General features: G+C 39.3%; 2 protein-coding genes across 2 annotated transcripts; both read right to left on the bottom strand.

Annotated features, from left to right (window-relative positions):
• Positions 1-12,015, bottom strand: heca (hdc homolog, cell cycle regulator). The gene is made up of 5 exons (XM_031321842.2): positions 11,559-12,015; positions 8,042-9,089; positions 6,076-6,242; positions 1,859-2,013; positions 1-527 (listed from the first exon to the last, which is right to left on the bottom strand). Exons 1-5 carry the CDS (start codon positions 11,704-11,706, stop codon positions 363-365), a joined length of 1,683 nt encoding a protein of 560 aa, XP_031177702.1. The 5' UTR covers positions 11,707-12,015; the 3' UTR covers positions 1-362.
• A 1,459-nt stretch (positions 12,016-13,474) lies between these two features.
• Positions 13,475-19,276, bottom strand: abracl (ABRA C-terminal like). Its single transcript, XM_031321844.2, has 3 exons — positions 19,135-19,276; positions 18,065-18,130; positions 13,475-16,548 (listed from the first exon to the last, which is right to left on the bottom strand). The coding sequence occupies exons 2-3, from the start codon at positions 18,123-18,125 to the stop codon at positions 16,364-16,366; spliced, it is 246 nt and encodes an 81-aa protein (XP_031177704.1). The 5' UTR covers positions 18,126-18,130; positions 19,135-19,276; the 3' UTR covers positions 13,475-16,363.
• Positions 19,277-23,280: the final 4,004 nt, after the last annotated feature.

A 23,280-nucleotide genomic window follows, 5' to 3' on the forward strand; every position in this document is an offset into this window, starting at 1 on the left:
TCATATCTTTCTCTGCTTTATTCGAGACTCATCTTTATGTTTTTGATAGAAAATTAAAATAAAAGCAAATTTTGGCATACAGATACATTCACTTGTCACAGATAAATGTGTTTGCTTGACTGATGTGTCAGTTCCACACTTTATCTACACCTTTCTCTAACAGCAGAGATATACTGTCTTGGAACTTATATTTTAATTTTTTTTTTTAACTAGAATCATACTTTTTCCTATACTTACAAAAGAAACCAAAAGAGAGAAAACAAAATTACCTTATGGCACAAAAAAATAAAATCTTTCCTAGATTGTGTTAGAAAACAATTGACAACAATAGCAGCTTAGCTAGCCTGCATGAACAGCATTTGTCAATAAGCTTCGAGTACTTTGTAGGAGGAGAAAGGTTTAACAAAGTGATAGTCCAGGTTGCCGCAGTGAGGGCACTGCTGGACGTTGCTGTACTCAGAGAAATACTGCATCCCGACTCGGACGTCCACCACTGGCTTCCCGCAGTGCTTACAGTTGAGACGAGCCTGCAGACACACAGGAAGGACGCAGGTCAGTTCACAGGACATTGAATAACAACTATTTTGTACATATTTGTCTTTGTTTCGGCATTTATTGTTTATGCTTATTCATGTTTAATATGTTTGCCTGTATGTATGCGCCCAATCACCATGGCAAATTCCATGTAGTTCCACTACTGTGGCAATAAACTGCTTTCTGATTCTGAATTAAAGCTGCGCAAGATTCGAGCATGGAAATTCAGAAGATGGTCAACTCAAAGGTCCACTCACTTTCAACTGCATCTCACAGTGTTCATTAACACTACACTGGTAAAACAGCAATGACCCTGGACCCGGGTTGCACCAGCTGTTCTCAAGTTCAAACATGTAGCATTTACCAACTTTATATTCATTGACTCAAGCCAAATAAAGTGAGAAGTTAAAACTAAAAGCAAGACAGAGAATGTTGCTGACTGTCTTCTGTTTCAGTAGCATCTATAATTTATGAGGTTTTGAGTTCATATGGCGAACTTGTTAGCAAAAAGCTGGTTATTTATACATTCAGCATACGGAGCACCATTAGCATTTATTTGGAGTCGTGTTTCCTGATATATGTAATGATACGTTCCAGTTGGACTGAAAAGTCGAAAATGTCAATTGGAATGCCCCCTGAAGTCCGACTTCCGACTTGGAAAGTCGGGAGAACCTCACCCGCCCCAACATCACAATCCAACATGGCTGCTCCGAGCATCAACAGTAGTGACAGCTGTGTGGATATACTGTCTGTTAGCACTTTTGTCTCATGTGTCTCATTAAATCAGTCGTACACACAGTACTGTCCATCATCTATCTGTTGACAATGTTGGACACTGTACAGTTTTTGCACACGCAAAATGCATTGCTAGCAACTGGTAATGCTAACAATGGCTAACCTGGCTAGAGGCTCCCTACCCCTATTTTTCTGACTTAGAACTGGAAGGCAACTATGGTGTGACGTCAATCCAAGTTTCGACCTCCAACTTCCGTGGTAAATGGAACGCAGCATAATTCCAATATTCACTCGCTTCTGGCTCTCTTTTTGGCCTCTAACAACTCTTAAGGGTTCTGTCTCTTTAGCTGCTAAATGCCCACTAAAATGTTCCATGGAGCTAAGATGAACTGCAGAGTTTGGGTTGTTGGTTTGACACCTCTCACACAGACATAGTAATTTGACCCATTGTTAATATAAAACTGATTAGTGCAGATCTAACTGTGGTGAGTAACAGAATGACAAGAACATTGGAAAGCACCACTGTTTGATTTCACTGCTGATTTAGAGGAATATATGTGTCATGGTAGTCAGAAAAATCTGTTCCTACCTGGCAGCATGGTGAAGCAGCCAGTATATCGTAGGTATACATGGTGCCCAGTTGGTGCCAGCTCCCATCCCAGCGTGACTTGCACTTGATGCAGACAATCTTGTGGACGCCTTCTAGACAGTCCACACATATGGCGTAGAGGTGCATTAACCTGCCTGTTAGAAATAAAGAAATATAGTTAGGTATTACATTCACTAAATAACAAGTCAGTCAGTTTGTTTGTTAATCAGCCAGGGAAACTTCTGATTGCATCCTTGGCTCATTATCATACTGTCAGACCAGAGCAGCCTGGGGGATTGAGCTACTGGATAGTAAGCAAGCCTGTCCACACATAAAAGTTGACTACGACTGATTACCAGTCATAGTCATTTCATTTCCTAAAAGGACAGCCTGGCATGAACCAAACTGAAACTTTCCCAGCACTGTACAACTTCTGTATGATTGCCACACAAAAAAAACTTGGGAAAATAGTCACAAATAATTTTAATTAGGCGTGTTATTTTTAAATCTATGCTATCCAAGTAGACCTTTAAACCTAAACCTGAAGCTATGGAGCAAAACAATGCAGTTTACCATCCAAATCACACTATAAACATGAATGCATTCTGTTGTTGGTGTGTTTTCTGTGAACTTGTGTTTTAAAATAAGTCCCTGTACACTTGCTTTACCCTCTTAAGACAAAAAAAGCCTTAACTGTTAACTACCGTTGGATAAGCAAACTGACAAAACACTGATTTTAATCAAACCTCGCTTTTTAAAAAAAAATATATATTTTTTGGCATTTCTGCCTTTATTGGACAGGAAAGCTGAGATATGAAAGGGGAGAGAGAGGGGGGAAGACATGCAGGAAAACCGTCACAGGTCAGATTCGAACCCTGGACCTTCTGCGTCAAGGAATAAACCTCTGCACATGTGCACCCGATCTACCAACTGAGCTAACCGGCCACTAAATCTTGCTTTTTAACTGTACAGCATGATTCAACTGTTTCTCTTTCACCAACATTTATATTCTGCCTGCCACACAAAAGCATGCAAAACAGAATAAATAATCCTTTCATGCTGATGCGTATCAAGCAGCATACACATCAAAGCTTGTGGGCCAGCACATCAAAGAGGCTTCATGCGGCCATCGTGCTAATTCACATTCATGTTGGACTGTGCAGAAGCCAGCAGAAAACCTTTTATGTCTGTATACACAGTTTGGATCAGGCTTATTGATGGATTAACCAGTCATAACCTGTCTTTATAGAAAGGAAAGCTTGGACTTTTTAAATAGAAAGTGAATATATAATTGAGCAGAATAACATATTAATGGTTGCAATTCATGTAAACACTAAATATGTTCATTTTTTCCTGATTAGAAGCAATCCTGATGTCCTGCAGATCCAGAGCTTGATAACTCAATACTTGCTTCATGATAGGTTTCTGTTGGTTTTCAGATTAAACACTGTACCTACATTACGAAACTAAACAAAGTGTAAATAGTATTAACGTGTTTTCTATAATTCACAGATGGTACTTGTTTTTTTTTTTCCTGTGCGGCTGTACTTAGGCACAGTGGTGCTTCAGTCTTGCTAACGTCAGCATGCTAACATGCTTCCAATAACAAAGCTTACACGCTGATGTTTGGCAGGTATAATGTTTACCATGTTCATTTTCTTTAGCCTGTTAGCATGCTAACATCTGCTGATTATCTCTAAAAACAGAGTACGAATATCTGCACCTAATTTTAAAGCAATCCATCCATAGGCGTAATATACAGGGGGGATGAGGGGGTTACAACCCCCAATAATCAAAACTGGCCAGTGCACCCCACACCCCCCAAAACCTATTATAATTTTCTTTACATAAATAAGGACATTTGCACCATACACTGATACAGAAAAGGCACAAATTGTTGCAGAAAGGTTCACCAGAATGCAGGCAATGAAGAGTTTGATGCTCAAAATTTCAATTTTGTTCAAAAGTGGTGATCTCAACCCCACCAATGTTGAACCCAAAGTTACGCCCTTGAATCCATCCAAATAGAAGTGGAGAAATTACATAAAAAAAACTAAAATGTCAACCTCATGGTGGCGCTAGAGGAAAAGTCAGAGGATCACCAAAGGCAGTAGGATTCATCCTCCAACATAATTTCATGTCAATTCATCAAATAGTTGTTGAGATATTTCAGTCTCAATCAAAGTGGTGGACCAACTGACCTTTTATCCTGTTATCATCCACAGAGCCACACTGCTAACATGTCTAATAAAAAAAATATTAACTTGTAAGTGAAGATTTATGAATAATATCTTCAAACAGACATTTCTTTGTTTTATAAGGTTATTCCAAGCTCTTGCTTTTTTGTAGAAACATTTATTAGATGACAGCATTACTGTGGGACAAAGCAAAATGTGTAACTTAAAGGGTAGCTCCCATTTTTTTTTTCAACCTGGACCCTATTTTCCTATGTTTTTGTGTTTAAGGGCGTTTTCACACATACCTCATTTGGTCCGGACTTTCGGACTTTTCAGTTTGATCCGAACCAAAATTAGAGGTGTGAAACCTCCCCCGGACCACGGTCCGGATCAAAAGACCAAATTTTGGTCCGACCAAAAGAGGTGGTCTCGGTCCGGACCAAACTGAACCATGGTCCGGTTCGTTTACAGTGTGAAAGCATTTTTTAGATGGTTCGGACTTTCGGACCAAATACAAGAAGCTCTGGCAGGCTCTCCTTGTGTTACAAGACCGGGGAATAGCTCCTTTAAGGAATAGCTCGGTGCTTAGTGTGGAGGCTACATGAGAGAGTGAGAGTGACGGTGAATGCGCTCAGAGCAGACAGCTGTCGGCTATCAGAGCAGAGAATACATCAGCAGTTTATTTGTTAAGTGGTAGTAAATGTACAGTGTAGGTTTCCGTTTGTCTCTGAATAAATTCTCCAGAAAGTTCCAGTGTTTTGCTTCTCAACATCACAACAAAACAAAAAGAGCCGCGGCAGTAGAGGAGAGCAGCAGTCAGCTGAAAAAACTCCGACACAGAGAGAGGAGACGAGAGGACGGGGAAGCCTGTCTACAAACCAGTCAATTATAAGTATCTGGAGACGCAGCTCACGTATGTGATGATGGCAGGACGTAGTTTTGTCACGTATAGATCTTTAGTGCGCTTGCATAACTGCAGTGTGAAACCAAAACTTACCGGATCAAATGTATACAATGTAACAAAAACATGAACCTTGGTCCGGACCTTGGTTCGGACTTTCATGTGTGAAAACGCCCTTAGTGACTAATGGGAACAACAATCTTTGACATTGGTCCAGTATTAAGCGAGAACGCTGCAGTCAGCAGCGGCGAAACAGGTTACAATGTAAGTTAATAGGGCAATTGTCCAGCTTGTATTTACCTTCACCATTGACAGGCTCAGATATTCTAAGTGTCTGACAACATTATGGAAAGGATCCTTTAAGAGATAGACCTTTAAACCCTCTTTGAGACCTTTTTTGTTTAACCAGAAACAGCTCTGAAGTCGCTAGCGCTAAACCCACCAGACTTTTAGCGTGTATACCCAACGTATTTTCACATGTAAATCGGTAAACTATGTGTTTATTGCAACAAAAACTAGAATTGTGATGGTTGGAAAAGTGGAAAGACGACTTTTCATAGTTTTATTTTGTTTCTGTCGACTTTGAATGAAGTGTATTTTACGATGCTAAACTGTTTATTTACATGGAGTCTGGTGGGTTTAGCGAACGCGATTTAGCAGATGTTTTTATGTTTAAAAAAAAGGATCTTAGTCTTTAACAGAAAGGTCGAACCTCCTTAGAATTCCTTTCCATAATGTTGTCAGACACTTATAATGTTAATCTGAGCCTGTCAGCGGCAAAACGAGCACTTTTGTGAAGGTAAATACAAGCTGGACAATTGCCCTATTAACTTACATTGTAGCTTGTTTCGCTACTGCCAACTCCAGCGATCTCGCTTAATACAGGACCAATTTCAAAGATGATTGTTCCCATCAGTCACTTAGACACAAAAACATAGGAAAATACGGTCCAGGTTGAAAAAAACGGTAGTTACCCTTTAAGCAAGAGGTTTGAACTCTTATTTTTCACGGGTTTTTTTCAAATATCTTTTTTAAATTTGTGAATCAAATGTTGAAATTATTTGCACTATTCTGAGCTATGTCAACTCCATACACTTAGTATTAGTGTCCCACGCCATGATCTTGACACAAAGTCTGACCTTGAAGGTGGCATGGGACGTCATACTCAATCTCGTCGTGGCGTGAAGGGCTGAGAAACAGGGTCCCGTCCACCAAAGGAAACTGTTCAAACACAGGCAGCGCTCTGTGGCACAGCGCACAGTTGACCACGTTTCTCTGGCTCGCACTGAGGGCTGACAGGATAAACCTACAGGACAACATGGACAAAAACAACTTTAGCAAGCTGGCATAACCCCTGAAATGCTGCTTTTATCTTATACACACAGAGTTCAGAGTTGACTTTATAAACAAGTGAAGTTGTACTAAATCTATAGAATTAACCCGGGAGTAATTTTCTAGGCTGATACTAGTGACATTATAAAACTAATAACTTGTGTGCCTCTAACATGATGGACCACAGCTCACTAATGCCAATAAATGTCAATTCACAGTCTACATGTAGCCTATGCCTACCCTGGAAATCCAGAGTTCTTGCGAGAGCACAATTTGAATTTGCTCAGCGAGTCACTCTGGCATTGAGTAATGATGCTCGTTAACTATGCCCTTGTAGCCGTGCTGCACTAATCACATCGGTGTATCTGATATAGGCGAGCCAGAGGCGAGCTAAACAGATGACGACAGTTTAATCTAGCAGTTAGCTCCGCTGGTAGCTAAGCGTATGGGGCTGTGCTACTTTTCAGTGGATAGCTTTAGTGTCTTATGATGGTTTACAATTAATGCTGTGGTTGCCTATTACACATCCAGCAGATGCGGAGAAACATTAGCATTCATTTGGAGTCCTGTTTGTGTCCACCAGGCAAATGTAAGTCCATTATTTACTCTCCTAATTATTGAGGTTTATTTTATTACGTATTGATTTGATTTAAAAAGTCGACCAAACTTCACCAAGTGAAGTATTCACAGCTAAGTTTCTCCTATTCTCTACAATATGTATAACATGGCCTTTTGCAACATCAAAGCCACCATGAATATGAGTGCTGGCACGGATATGAACTTCAGATAGATAAAAAGGATTTAATTGACTTGTTGCTGAAAGGTGAATTATGAATAAACTTGTCTTGCCTCACCTTTTAATTTAAGCAATTAAGGATTCAGAAAAACTTAAGTATCCATCACTTTTTGTCTGTGATGTTTGTTTTTTTTACTTAACTTGTGTGTCGAAGAAGTTTGTCTGCTTTCCGACAAGAATAATGTAATAATAATGTAACAAAAAATGTGTTAAATCACTAATTTTCAAATTCAAGTTACATGGTCAGAGGTATGTATTTATGATTTGACAATTAACATGACTGAGCAAAAGGGCTGAGAAGCAGGCAAATCTGGTTTTATAATAACACGTTAACTATAAGCTACAGTTAAACCACTTAACAAAGGCAATGAAACAATCAATTTCTTATTAGAATCATCTTTTTAAACAAGCATACCAAATCAAATGAAGAGGCCCTGCGCTGTAAAACCTCATACAATGTTTTGGAATAAACTGAAGTTAATTTGATTTACAGTAAACTTTCTAGTTTTTATTTTAAGACCAATTCAGAACACATTATCATGAGTTGTTTTGAACTGTTGGTTAGACAAAACAAGCTATTTAAAATATGTCACCTTGTGATGTGGAAAATTGTGATCAGCATTTGTTCTTTTTCTAACCAAATGAAGTCTTTTGGCTTGAAATGATGAGTTGAATGAATACACTTGTGCAGGGTTAACTCAACTCATTAGATAATGTTTCTAACGACACCTGATGAAAAACTGACTTTCAAACTAAGAAAATGTAAAATGAAAGCAAGTCTGTCCGTACATTTTGTCAGTTGAATGAACATTTGTTGATTCGACTTAATAGATTAAGTATCTCAAACTTGTTTTCAACACTTAATTCAGCTAGTTTTACATTTTCAAAATGCATAAGACAACTTTGAACTAATTATTTAACTGAGGTTCAATGAACTCACATATTCAGGCCGAGGGAAAACATGTTTTACAGTGTACCTGCGCAGCTCTTCTCCCTGGCCTGCCTGGGCATCGTCCTCCATGCGGACGTGGTAGGTGTTGAGTTTATGTCGAGGGACATGGGTGAGGAGCTCCGAGAGGTCCAGCCTCCTCAGGAACTGCACTGGGTGAGAGTGGGCGCCGTCACCCACATTGCCGGAGGTGAGCCGGGGGTGGAGCGGGAGGGCGAAGGATAGCGGCAGGGGGATTACAGACCCGGGGTCGAGGTGAGCTCCACCGCCGGAGGCTCCCATCGAGCAGCCGCCGCCTCGACCGAGAGCTCCCCCGACCAGCAGGTGTTTCCTCTGCGGGTCCATGTGGACGGCTGATTTGAGGAACTCTCCCAGCTGACGGGAACCTCGCAATCCTGCTCCTCCAGCTGCTGCTCCGAAGACAGCAGTGGGGGAGAAAGGGAAACCAGTTGGAGGAGACTGTCCCGGGGAGTCACATGGAGACTTCTGAGGAGGCCCCAGAGAAAAGGGTCCTCCTGTAGGGAATCCTCCTGCTGCTGCTCCTCTCTCTGTAGAGTTCTGACGGTCCATTGATTGTCTCCGAGGTAACTCCTGACTAGAGGCTCTGTGGGGTAGTTTACCTCCTCCTCCTGCTGCTCCTGGTGGCTTGCTTCTCTTGGGCTCCTCAAAAAGCCCGTCCCCGGGCCCTGCAGCCCCTCCACTGGACCCATTCCTGCCCATGCTCCTCTCAGATGGCTTCTTCTTGCGGTCATCCTGCGCTCGTTTCACCTGATACCAGTCGGTGTCTTTCTTTAGATGGCCCTGGCCGCAGCGGCAGGAGCAGAACCTGAAGGCCAGGTCGTAGCCCTTCTTGGTCCACATGTTCTGCCGGCACTGCTTCTCGTTCCAGGACCGCGCACGGCCGATGCAGTTGAACTGGACGAGGATGGAGCTCTCCCACTCGTAGAAACACTGCAGATGCATCCAGTTGCCGTAAGGGCAGAGCTCGCTGTTGCAGAGCACCCGCTGGTAGTCGTCCTTCTCCATGTTGATGGGGCGGACCAAGCTGCAGCCGAGTGGGGTCGCACACTGGACCTCTAGATGCGTAAAGACAGGGGGAGGGGGTTATTTTGCTGTCTTCTCATTACAATTTCCCACAAAAGCTAAAAAGCTTAAGAATTTTACTGACTTTAAGGCTCATTGATCTAATAATAAGTAAATTACTTTTCTGAATAATCACTTAATGATTTGGTCTAACAAATAAAATTGTGGAGAAAAAAAACAAGTAGCATCTTTAAATTGCTAATTTTCTTAGTCCAAAGCAAAACTGTATTCAATTTAGGGCTGCAACTAAAGATTATCTTTAATATTGATTACTTGGCCAATTCTTTCTCGAAAAATCTATTCATTGTTTGGTCTATTAAACAGATCATCATAAAGAAAATACATAAAAATGTCCCTCACTGTCTCTTAGAGGCCAAGGTGATGTCTTCAAATGTCGAAACCCCAAAGATAATCAAATTTACTATAAAATAAGACAAAGAAATTCTTACATTTGAGAAGCTAGAAACATTAAATGTTTGACATGTTTTTGTTTTGTCTGAGAGAACGGTAAGGTTACAGCAGTCTCTCCACCATAAGTGACATTGTTTCTGCAGCACAGCATGAGGTGAAAATGTTAAAAGAGAGATATGAGTGTCCTTGCTGCCTCATCGCCATTGATTTATTAAATTCAAGTAGGCCATTCAAAGCTCTGAGCGCCTCTATTCAAGCTCTGCCAACTGTCAAGTCTGGCGGTGAATCAAATGTGGGCACACAGTCTCTACAAGAAGTAGCTCATGATAATACACTGTGGGTGTGTGTGTGTGCGGGGGATAGTTTCCTTCTTCCTTTTCCGGTACAGACAGTGTCAACGCTTTTGTTTTCTCCCTCGAAAGTCACCACAGTGGAGAAAAATACACTATCCAATGCATTTTTAGCCCTGTTCATCATATCAGTGGATAAAACTGATAAACTGCTACGCTGAGTTCAGCTTGAAGGAATCTTTAAATTAATCTTGCTTGGACACAGAAACCCAGAAATAAACAATAGCTCCATAAAGATGTTTTCTAAGTTGATTTTACTTATTTTATTGTCCTGAAAAGGAAATATACGTACATTTCGAGCTGCAGCTAGAGATTTGTCTGCTGATTATTTTCTTGATTAATAGATTTATTTTTGGTCAATATAATGTATTCAAATTGCTTGATTTGTTCAACCAACCAACAGTCCAAAACCCAAATATAATATACTTTACTATAATTAAGGACAAGAAACACAGCAAATCTACATATTCAAGAACACTCTCGTTTGGCATTTTTGCTTTAAAATATTACTTAATGATTAATCATCAAAGTAGTTGATGATTGGATATTAACTATAATGACAAAAAATACACAACTGTTATGAAAAGTAAATATAGAACTTTAGTGCATTTATTTTTTTACCTTTTCAGAGTAATATAGGTATAACAAGTCAACCTTTATAACGATGTAATAAAATGAATCAGATTATATTGTACCACTAACATCTAGAGTGCAATAACCTGTTCTGGTCTGAGATGCTGTTTTTACGAACAAACGTGTACCACATTTAAAAGTGTAAGAAGCCAAAGCAGGGTAACTTTTTCTATCTATTGTAAGTCTGTATGGGATGAAGTTGAACTTGAGTGCGCAGACAAGCGGTGAGGTGTTAGTATTACCCTTGAGTAAGGCCACAACCAGATACTGTGTGGTCAAGGTGTGCTTGAAGAAAATGCAGCTGAGGCCTGCATAGTAACCTACACACAAAATGTCACAACAATCGATCAGTAATATTGATGTAATGGCATTCAAATGCGTTCAGTGTGTAATTAAGACTCGCTGAGTCTGCATTTGAGGACAAGGAGTAGGCCTACTAGTTTCACATGTGATAATCCTTATTTACAAGAAGAGCACGAGGCGCAAAATTCCATTCATAAATCTGACAATTTTAAGATTTTTAGCGTATCGGGTACTACCTAAACATGTTAAAACAAGACTAAAGACTGATTACGAAAAAACAACAAGCGCTCTACTGATCGGCTAACATCCAACACACTAAGCAACACCTGTTTCAACAACATTTCAACTTGTTTGCCTGCTGCTCCCACAATCTGCTTGCACCTAAGCAAACCACAGTGGCCCTTAAAAATCAGCTAAACCAGTTACACAATCAAGATTTTCAGTGCAGTTGAGTACTTGCTGGTTCACATATACTGTACAACGACGACCAAAAAAAAATCCACTCCATTAACAGAAGGCCTCGAGTCGTGATCGGCTAATATAACCTATATGTGACGACAATCAAAAACTCACTAAATTGATACATTTTTAAATCGATGTTTGGCACAGTGTTCTCTCCAGAGTGGAAATAAGTAGAGGGGGGGTAGAGCAATTTGTAACGTCGCAGTGCATGTATGTCACAGTCGCACAGACAACACAGAGCATTCCCCTGGCAGGAGGGCAGCATCACTAAACTTCTACATCTGTGTCCGTTTCCTCTCTTACCACTTGAGCGCTCGTGTCTGGGTGCAGCAGCCGCCGCGGCAGCGGCCGCGCCTCCTGTTGCGGCCGCACAGGCTCCATTTTCCTGCTCATCTCCGCTACTGTTAGTGCGTTTGCTTTTCTTTCCCCTGTTGTTCTTCTGGTTGGGCATTGTACAGGATTCGGATGTCAGTGTTATTTTCGACCTCTATCAACGCTGGCTGCTGTCAACACCACTGTCTGACATTTCTGTGGACTCCATTTCTGCAGTGGTGCTTTTTTTTTTTGCAGTTTTTTTCTTTTTGTGTTGCTGTTTTTGGTGTCCTCGTGGAAGACAGGCAGGGTTTAGTGCAGCTCTGACAGAAGCAGTTAAAAAGAATAAGCTGCTATAACCTTTAAGAACGAAGGCGTGTCCGTCTCTTGTTTTGATTCCTGCTCTGCTGTTTTCTTCCACCCCCTGACGTCACGGGACCCCGCCCCCCGCGTTCGCCGTCGATTTATGCTGCGTTCAAGACTTGTGAGAACGCCCGGATTTTACAGTCTCAAATGCTTGTGTTAAACATCTAGCACTAAACAACACAAACATTTCATCATTTTATTTTGTTTATACATCACAAGGAATGATGGAAGGAAGAAAACAAAATGAGCCTTTATTGACACAAGGATATATATATAAAATTCCTGTTTATACCTGCACACATCGCAGTATACGTGCATTTTTATTTTACTGCCTATTCTAAAAATATACTTAAAGTCCTTAGTATGCAGAATGGCCCATTTTAGAAAGATATTCTATCAATGGATTATTATAACTGATACGTTAATGTGTATAATTTGAATGTCGCAGCTGCTAAAGGTGGGGCTAATTTTAACTACTGGCGAGGTAGCTTAATCTATAATTCATTATTTATTTGCTGATTTTATTTTGCATTAATAACCTGAGTTTGCAAACTGGTAACTAAAACTTAAGAATACATGTAGTGGAGTTAAAAGTACAATATATCTAAAATGTAGTAAATATATAGATTCATAAAGACTCGCTGTCCCTAATTTTCAATAACTGTGATATAGATGTAATGGTGCCTGGTGATGTTGTTGTTATTATTAACACATATAAAAAGTACTTAATAAAACAAATTTACAGCAGCTGAAGCAGATATTCCCACAGTACCTGAATGCAGCAGTACACTCAGCCTTGAGACATAAGAAGTTGATGAGAAGTAATAAGTATCACATACCTTTGGGGAGACATCACTGTCTTATTTAGCCATTACGACAGCACATATATCATCGGCCTGATGTTTGTAAAAGACAATCAATGGTATTTAAATTGAACTGATTATTTCAACAACAGAGTAAATGAAAGGTATGACAAGAAAATATAAAACAATATCTTTTCCCTGTGAAGACTGGAAAGCCAAACCCCATTTATAAATCTTACAATTGAATGGTTTCTTATCAGGTACTGTTTAAGGCGGTTAAAACATGACTAAAGACGATTTACAAAACAACAGCAGGTGCTCTCCAATTCGGCTTAAGTCCAACACAACAAGCTGTAATATTTCAACTTGTTTGCCTGCTGATGCCACTATCTTCTTGCACCAAAACACACCATAGTGGCCCTTAAAAATCAGCGTACATGGAGTGTGATTCCAAAGCAGCTGAGAACTAGCTACTTTGTCAACCAAAAGCTCCACTCCATTCATAGCAGAAGTATATAGTATTCAACTTTAACCCAAAAATGTTAATCCGATAAATGAAAAATTAAGACATACAAAAAAAAAAACGATCAGCTTTTTCATGCCCACTACAAATCAACACATTCCAATAGTGCAACAATGTAGCATGCTCTGTCTCAGTTGCACATTTAAAAACATATACACAGTGTATCAAGTGTTTCAAGAGTTAGATTTGTCAGAGAAAACACACCGCAAAGCAGGTTCAAGGCTTCAAGTGTAAAGATTTTATTTCTCGCAGCGTATTCCACAGTAACAGAAACCTTTGTTATTTTAGGAATGTGTTATTGCCAATACAAAAAGACAGTAATGACACACATGAACACATCATGCAGGTATCCCAATAGTTCACAGAAAGGGCTCGAGGTATTGGGACCGCTCTAATGATAACTTTCTCCTCCTGCTAAGTGTTAACTTGTGCTGTAATTTGCATTTATGTTCAGCTCACTCCAGTGCAACACGCAGCAGGATAACCCTAGATGACAGTGATGCAAGCAGCATGGTTTATCCTCACTCTTGCTTTTTCTCCATTATTTCCATAACTTTTCCGACCTCTACTTAGCCTATTGTTTTGTATTCTGATGGTTACATTTTGTTATCTAGGCTTCATTTCAGCTTCATTCATAATTAGCATATGATTAAGCTCATTCCGTTTTCCTGATTTCGACAAATTTTTTATCCATGATATAGTATGTCACTAATGCTGTTTAGAGCACAATCTCCTATATGGTTCAGGAAGAAAAAAAAAAAAAAAATCACATAATTCAAGTCAAAGTGAAGAAAAACAGCCAGCACCTGAGCCTAAAAGATTCAGGAAGGTTAATACAACAGCAGTGAATGTGAACAGGGTCTTATAAAACTTGCAGATGAGGCACCCGGCGATCGCTTGCCTCTCTTCTTTGTGATATATAATGCTTGATATTATGACAGAGTAGCACACAAGCTGCCACGTAGGAGATGTTACATTCAGCCAAACATTTGGAGATTGTTGGTCCTTCTAGTGTTTATCTAAGACAAATATTTCTTCTTGCATCCAAATACCTCCAGCCACTTATCAAACAAAAAAAGTGGTCAAAATTAAATCAATAAGATTCTGTGAAATGTATTATGTGAATGAATTATATAAATAAAGACAAAATGACAATTTGAACCATTAAATTGTTAAATATTCCAGTACAGTTTAAACTCAATCAAAATAGGATTGTTTTACAGGTTACTTTACAAAAGTATTTTATTTAAAATTGCAATTTGCTAACTAATCAAAGCCACGTTTCATCACAAAGTTTTTGTGATGAAATGGGCAAACAGGGCAGAGCCAGGTATGGGATTGGCTGATGCTTGTTCTGAATGAGTGAACAGCCAATCACGTAGCTGTATCTGCCATGCCAAATTCTTTATGATCAACAGTGAGATTTTGAAATAAAATGGGTCACTTGGAAAAATGTCATTTTGAAATAAAAATAAAAAGCCTAATTAAATAAGAAATTACCTAAAATGTTATTGTGGAGTTCACTGATCAGAGTCTTAAAAGGAAATTGGATTATTACATGTTTTACTACATATTGTCTGTATTTGTTCATATTATTATTCACTTCATGTCGTATTTTAATTCATTTTAATTTTGACCACTTTGGACCTCCACACCACAAGCTGAAAGTGCTTGTTCAGCAAAATGAAAAAAAACAAAAAAAGGACCTTTGACACAATAAAACAAGAAGTGATGAGTTTTGATGGTGGTAAACCAAGCAGAACCAAAGTAGGCACGCCTGATCTGCAAGTATCATTTGACCTACAGTACAGAATAAATCGTGGTAAATAAAAATAAAACAAAAAAAAAAAACTATAAATGCACAACTTGCGTCATAGGTTAGACACCTAATTTAAGCTACAGGACAATTAAACATATTTTGGTTGTGTTGATTTGGTCCTGAGAAACATCACAAATTCATCTTTTAGCATTTGGCACCAATCACCCTGTAATTATTATACACTAATAAAAATTGCACGAGAAATACATTCGCCATTTGCTCATCAACTGTTTCTTATGAAAGGCAGGTTTTGGAGTTTGTTTAGCAGAGAAAATTCACTATTGACCACACCACATGTAAAAAGATGGAATAAAAACTACTCTAGCAGATTGCAACGAGTACAAAAAGGTGCAAAAGTCTTTCTTGAAATGCACTTGTCTTTGTAATGTCTATGAAGGAATTGTTCTCATAGTTCCAAAAGCACTGGTCTAATAGCGTCTTTTTACAAAGTCCACAAGAGGTAGTAGAAATGGCTCATGTAAATAAATGGAACTGCCATTTGTTGACACTGTGCGTGGAAACACACTACCCATTGTCTTAAAGCTGCACTAGATTTAACGTGAAAACACATTACATGAATTTAAGGTAATAAGATCTTAACTCCCATTGCCACTTGAGACTGATAAGGGAGACTAGTGCAGCTTTAAAAACAAGTACCCATTACAAACAATTTGTCAAGATCAGAGGGCTCTAATTAAAAATGTGAAGAAGTTTGTCAAAGTTGCTAAATCTAGCCAGTGTCTTGTTCTGTGCTACTTAATCCTGACACTGATACCATCAAGAGAGGCATTTGGTTGTGATAGTTACCTTATACCGTAATTTCTCCCAAAAATAAAACAAAATATACCCAAATGAATGCGTTACACAAAGAATTACATTCCTGATTTGTGCGCTCGTAGTCTTAAAAGCGTATGTCAAAATGACATTTCAGACCCGTGGTTGATAAAACAGCAGCGCCTGAGAAAGAGAGAAACACCATTTGTCCTTGTCATATGAAACTATGAATATGGCCGTAATTCAGTCCCCGAGAACCTAAAATATTCTCAAATTAGTTTTTGTGATACTGTTTGGCACAGTGAAATCAAATTAAATCATATGCAGACATGCCAGCTGAGCCTGTAAGTGTACTGTTTGATCTTATTTGCTTGGTCATTATGTTTGAATTCAAATACTGAGCCTTGCACGTGACGGAAGATAACTGAAAACAAGCTGGTACACTGCAGAAGCTCAGTATTTGAGAGGACTCAGTGAGTCACTAGAAGGCCATCTGGTTCAAACTTTAGCCTCATTCCTGGAGCAGGATGATATCAACGTTATCGTGGACACCTTGCAGAAGCAACTCGCCCTGGAAATTGACCACCTTCTTCTTCTTGGCGGCCTTCAGGGTGCCCACCAAAGCCTCGAAGATGTTGGCACACTGGTCGTCATTAAATAAGACCCCAAACTTCACGCTGGTTTGACCATCAGCATCTGAGAGTAATAAGTAATAAGAGAGCAGAGCAGATTGATAAAGTTATTTCCACATAGGATGGATTATTATCTTAAAAGTAATAATAATAAAAGTAAAAATGACCTGAGTGTTCATGCATAAGATAATTCTCATTTTTTCGATTCATTTATCGTTTAGACTAGAAAATGTTAGAAAACTTGGAGCCCATGATGACCTCTTTACATTGCTTGTTTTGTTCTAACCTATTGTCCAGTAACAAAAAGAGATTTAATTTACAATAACATAACAAACAACATTTTTTCACTGTCAATCAACTAATCGATTAAGCGACTAGGCACTAGGTGGCTGGCTACCACAAAGACAGAGCATAAGATAAGTTATTAAAGAGTTATTGTGGGACTAAATACAATAAGTGAAAACTGAAGGCAGTGTGACCTGGCAACACATTCTCACTCCCATCGCGTAAAATACGGACACTTGGTCTGGGGCCTTTGGCGCTGTTATTGGCGCTAAAAGTCTCCTTCAGCGTCATATCTAAACGCGCTTTATCTCAACGCACTTGGTCGGGACTATTGGCGTCACTTTTGACCCAGTTAGGTTAAGGAAAAGGTTGTGGGTGGGCTTACGTTTCCATGACACGCGGGACAAGAATGGGACGGTTGGGTTTAGGAAAAGAAGAACGGGACGGTTGGGTTTAGGAAAAGAAAGAACGGGACGGTTGGGTTTACGAAAAAAAGAACGGGACGGTTGGGTTTACGAAAAAAAGAACGGGACGGTTGGGTTTACGAAAAAAAGAACGGGACGGTTGGGTTTACGAAAAAAAGAACGGGACAGTTGGGTTTAGGAAAAGAAGAAAGAGACGGTTGGGTTTAGGAAAAGAACAACGGGACAGTTGGGTTTAGGAAAAGAAGAAAGACGGTTGGGTTTAGGAAACGTGACACATCCACCACCCCAACCAACCTCCCTATGTGGATTTTCGCTTTTTACGTCGTATCTGACAGCCACTGCCAAAACATCCGTATTTTACAAGTTCAGAGTGAGAACGGGTTGGACCTGGTACTCTGAACTAGAACTTATCAATATCCCATGATTGCATGTTTGTGGTTCATTAGAACTCATGGCATGAACAAAGCTTCCAAACCGTTCAGCGAGGGCTGGGCAATATATCAATATTATATCCACATCGATATATGAGGCTAGAGATCGTCTTAGTTTTTGGATTCCTGGTTTTAAAGACTGCATTACAGTAAAGTGATGTCATTTTCTGAACTTACCAGACTAACTGTTTTATTATTTGCCTTTAACTATTAGTCATTGTATCCACATTATTGGTGAATATTTATCAAAACTCTCACTGTGCTAATATTTTGTGAAAGCACCAATAGTCAACCCTACAATATTGACGCAATGACATTGATGTATTTGGTCAAAAATATTTAGATTTTCTCCATATCGCCCAGCTCTGCGTTCAGCTATGCCAAAGTACCTCAAGATGAAACACACCACCCTCCAATCAGAAAATCATAACAGACTCACTTTTACTGCCGAGGCGGTTAATCTCCTGCACCAGCAATTGTATTTCATGAGTGACATTCATTGTTGCTAGAAGGGAAAACAAAAATCAAGAGAAAGATGTATTAACGCAAATAGACTGTTTTGTCTTGCTTATTTTCTTAAAAGCATCAAATACACCGTGGAGGAGCAAGTATCCCTGATACATGCCACTCTCTTGGAGGGAGAGACCACAAAGCCAAATTCCGTTCAAAATGGTGTCATTTTCGTGTTCGGTTACTTCCTACTTCCAGGAAAAAGTAAAAGCCTTCTTAAATGTTCGATCTTTTTAAGAAAGGTCCATACCTTAATTCGCTATGTGCCTAATCCACCATCAGCGCTTATTTCAATATACATTAAATGTTACTAACTGATCAGGGCATCTTGGACCAACGATGATAATGAGATGTAGGTATTTAAAAAAAAAATAAAAATAAATAAAATATTTAATTGAAATTAAGTGGACTTGGTGATTAATTGCATTGCCGAATTTTCCACAAGAGGGTAGTCATTTCTTTTTTTCCGCCCATGATTATTGATTCCAATTTTGCCAGATTAGTGAACGGACTTTGGAACTAGGATTCTCTTCTTACAAGAACACGACTGATATGGCCATAACATCAATACACATGCAATTTTTCATTAATCAGATATACACAAAACACGCTATCATGGTCAATATTAAAAGAAACTCGGCTGCAGCATTGAGATCAATGGAACAAGCAACAACATGAACAGGGCGGACTATCAATGCGGAAATAGGTGGATTAGCACTCCCAGCTAGCCATCATAGAACACGGATCCTTATTGTAATTCATTCATAATTAGTGACGTTAAGTCATTCTTCGGTGCGGGTTAATAGTCACAATGCAGATATGTCTTACATACCTTCTAGATACAATAGAAATTATTAAAATGTGCAGCAGAATAATGTACCGGGTGAGGGAGGACGGAGGCGTTTCAGACTGCTTAACGGATGAATATGTGATGGCCAAACGATGTCATAAAAGTTAACAAAAAAAAACTGTTTTAAAATGTAACATGAACATATTTACCTTTTAATTCTTCTTGATTCTAATAAAACGATGGACGACTTTCTGATGAATCTGCTCCGGTGGATAATGTTGATGCGTTCAATGTATGCTCGGAAAATTCCCGCTCCTTCCTCTTCTTCTTTGAGGTTTATTGGCGATTGGCAAACAACGTTTTGGTACATTACCGCCTTTAACTGGTATGGAGTGTGGTTGGCTCCTTCTTATATACTGTCTATGGGTTGGCTCAGGGAAGTCCCGCCTAGTTCCTGGGTTCCCTGCGATGGTGACGCTGATTGGTGCGGGCTCCAGTGAAGTCCGCCTCCTGCTCAAATAGCCTGCTTGACTGGTAAATTCAAGGCAGTTGTCAGACCTGATTAGCTTGTCTCGTTGTTGTGTGTGTGTGTGTGTGTGTGTGTGTGTGTGTGTGTGTGTGTGTGTGTGTGTGTGTGTGTGTGAGGAAGTGGGCCAGGGTTTGAGTTTCAAAACTGATATCGCTCTTGCACTTGTTGTATATTTAGTTGCAGTGCTGCGTTGCCGATGTGTGCAAGAGGAACTTCGATGACACTGATCTTGATTATAAAAAGGTTTATTACATCAAAGATTTCAGCATCAATTTACAAACTCCTGCAGAGAGCTTGGAGAGAGACGACCGACCCAATCTTCAAATACTGTCGCTCTGAAGTTCTGCTGTTAAAACATGATATATATCTGTGCATTTATGTAACCTAAAGTGCTTGGAGTAGGGAACTGACCATTTAAGGCCTTACACATGGTATAGCTCCTACAGAATATCTTCTGTCTTAGGGGGCCCCTTCTAATGTTAACAGTTTCCAAATGTTTCAGCAACAGTAGGGTAAAGTTCATAGGAATTCCCTAGCAACCCTTAAGTCAAAGTTGTAAACCTTCAGACACCACACACTCAACAGGGTTGTCTTGTCTAGGTCCACTAGGTTCAGGGGTGCTGTGCGTGTTGTGTTTTAGTTTTTTGCAAAGTATTTTAGTTAGAGAGGATTTTGGTTTAGCCTTTTGTTTTCCTGTAGCTGGAGTAGTGGTCTTCATTTTGAGGATCTCCATTGGCCCATTTTCCATTGTGAGTTCTGTTTGCCTTATTCTAAATAAATATCCTTTCAAAATACCAATTACATCTGGTTTATGTGTAAATGTCCTGACACCCCTAGCACTTCAGGACGCAACATTCCTATTCTTCTTTGAGGTTTATTGGCGGTTGGCAAACAACGATTTGGTACATTACCGCCTTTAACTGGTATGGAGTGTGGATCAAAGTATCTTATACTTACAATATACAAAAATCAAAAATAAATTAATTAATTAACTCATCTTCTTAATCATATAAATGTGTCTAAGACACTGAGAAAGTACTTGATAACACTCTACATTACTTGAGAGTTCTTCTGTAATATATTTATTAGATCACACTGTTCTTTGAGGTTTTGAATCAAATGCCTTGGTGCACTTCTTCTCCTTCTAGGGTTTAATGGCAGCTTCCACCCATAATGTTGCACTACTGCCATCTTCTGGAGAAAATTAACTCCTACAGTGTCCAGTATGTACGTATACAGATTTTAATGTATTTGTTCAAAGGTGCTGCATGTGACTATTTACAGATTTTGTTTTAATTAAATCAACACAGGACCATGTGGCTGTGAACTTCAGAAAATTCCAATAAGTGACCTTCTACCTAGGTGGCAATTGTGAGAAGTCAAAATGTACTTACATTTTCCCATAATACCTGAAGGCACCATTAAAGCTCATCTGACTTCATCGTGACACAATGCGTTAGGCCTAATCCATATATGGCAAGGAAGGGGGACGCCTGCCTCTAGAAAAAAAAGTTACCTTTTCTAGTCCTAAAAAAGTGTCTGGCGAAGGGCTCTACATCCAACTACGAAATAAAATAAGTTTCTTTTGTTATCAGGACTTCAGAGCAGTGTTCATAAAGTGAACCGGTACAATAGAGACATTTCCTTCTTACAGAACATTCCCATCCAACGTGTATGCCTGTGTACCCCTTGAAAAAGGGTCATGTAATTACAGTATGAAAGCTGCTTACAAGACCAAAAAGTAAACTAATGGCATTTCTGTGCGCAGGCCACAGCAGCTCCATGTCTCTAATCCTTTTGCTTATCTCCATATTTACCTTCCCCCCTCTCCTATATCCCTTCCTCCCCAACACTTATTTTGCATCCCTTCTCCTCTAATTTTTATCTCCCCTTCCTGTTTTCCCTGTCTCCTCTCCCCTCACCTAGGCTACTCCTGCATGACATTCCTGATTAGTTTCAGTATCAATTGGCATGCTGAAGACCTTAAGATGGTTTAAGGCATTGTCTTGAAGAGGGTCCCTGTGTCAAAATGTAGGCTAGTTTTAAACATAGACTGTATATGGTTTTAACACCTTCTCAATTTCCGTTTTGTGCCTATATAGTGCATATTCCAAAACTGACCATACAGGAAATCTGGGCCAGGTAGTATTCTATCTATCAGATAGACAAATTGAACACATTTCTTTTGGCTGTATTGTCACTACAGTAAACTGTCTCGTCTGTCAAAAATTATACTATCAGTGTGAGTGTAGCTTTTATTTTGAAATGACTCATCCGGGTCCCTGCCCTGCAGGCCAAGCGAGCTCGCGCTGACCGTAGCCCAGTGACGCCGCGAGACATCAAGCTAGCCGTAAGAAACCTGAGATATGACCGGAAGTTTGTCGAGTTTGTTTTCAAAACAAAAACGTAACTTGATGTTTGTACTAGTATTTATTTATTAGAAAAAATTAAAGTTGAACATTTTGGGGGGGACGTGGGTGATGATTTAATTAGATGGGTTTTTGTTTAGTTTGCTTTGTGCGTTCATAAAAACATAGGCTATTTAAAACACTCACCTGAAGAAAGAAGTTGTAAGAACTACTCTAAAATGTAATGTTGGCTCATCACAATATTTAGTTTTTAACGAGATTAAATGAATTGTTTTCTTTGTAAATAAAGACATGACACGTGAGGAAAAAGGAGCTGCAAGGCCCCTACTAATCTAGATGTTCTTACAGTTTTTATATGCTGGAATACTAATTGGCTCCATGGTTTGACATATTCATTTTTTTTTCTTTACAGAAAGCGCAGGTTTAATGGTACACGTTCCCAAATACATTTTCCAATTAATCAAATTACCACTCACTTGGATGATGGGTGTGGGGCATTCAGGGCCCCTATAGCCTGGGTCCCTGATAGGGCTGTCCTTGACTAATGAAATTCTTAGTCGACTAACACTTATATGATTTTGTCGATTAATCGATTAGTTGATGTAATCGACAGATCTGTGCTCTTTGAGAGGTGACTAAGACTAGAAAAGCACAATATAAATGTAGTTAATGAACCATCTGTAAAACTGACTTTCTCCACAATTATCCTGCAAAAGCACCACTTTAAATCTTGTGCTTACCAGAAATGTGCTCATAAGTTTCTTGGAAATGAGTAATTAAGCATGAATAAGCATAAAAAATGACTCATCAACTAAAGAAATCTTAGTCAACTAAGACCAAAACGACCGATTAGTCGACTAATCGACTAAGAGGTGGCAGCCCTAGTCCCCGATGCAGTTTCCCACTTTGCATGGTTGCTAGCAGCCTTCGGTGCAATTATAGTAACACTCGAGCCTTGGAGGGAGATTGCCTGTGAAAATGTTATTATAGCTTGTTATTGTTATTATATATATATATATATATATATATATATATATATATATATATATATATATTATCTATTTCATCGATTTCTTGATAGTTTTATGTTAATATTCAGGGCCCATCCTGACCAATTTAGTGCCCTAGGCAAGATTTCAGCTGGTGTCCCTTGCATCACAGCCAATTCCACCACCAATCATTGTGTTCATACACTCACACAAGAAACTGCATATCTTTATGTCTTTGAGGTCGTTTTTATTTAAGAAACATAACAAACGAGACTCTTGATGAAGGTGCAGAGGGACCAAAACATTAGTAATATATCAATAGATTGTGATGCTGAACGAGAGCAGTGTTCTTTTCTCAATACTAATTTTAGGAAAAACACACACAAAAACAGGAGTAAAAATTCATTGTATACATACTTGTCTAATGAAGCTGATTTCGATTCTGAAGTGCACGTCAACGGGTGTTTA

The sequence above is a fragment of the Sander lucioperca genome, chromosome 19 (assembly GCF_008315115.2).
Source record: "Sander lucioperca isolate FBNREF2018 chromosome 19, SLUC_FBN_1.2, whole genome shotgun sequence".
In the NCBI taxonomy this organism is placed as follows: domain Eukaryota; kingdom Metazoa; phylum Chordata; class Actinopteri; order Perciformes; family Percidae; genus Sander; species Sander lucioperca.

What these genes read in the sequence shown, in the direction of transcription:
- heca (XM_031321842.2), bottom strand. Translation starts at nt 11,706, where the DNA reads ATGCCCAACCAGAAGAACAACAGGGGAAAGAAAAGCAAACGCACTAAC. An exon ending in CAGACACGAGCGCTCAAGTG is followed by an intron (nt 9,090 to 11,558) that starts GTAAGAGAGGAA and finishes TTACGCATCTAG; the next exon opens with AGGTCCAGTGTGCGACCCCA. An exon ending in CAGGGAGAAGAGCTGCGCAG is followed by an intron (nt 6,243 to 8,041) that starts GTACACTGTAAA and finishes GTTGTCCTGTAG; the next exon opens with GTTTATCCTGTCAGCCCTCA.
- abracl (XM_031321844.2), bottom strand. Translation starts at nt 18,125, where the DNA reads ATGAATGTCACTCATGAAATACAATTGCTGGTGCAGGAGATTAACCGC. An exon ending in TAACCGCCTCGGCAGTAAAA is followed by an intron (nt 16,549 to 18,064) that starts GTGAGTCTGTTA and finishes TATTACTCTCAG; the next exon opens with ATGCTGATGGTCAAACCAGC.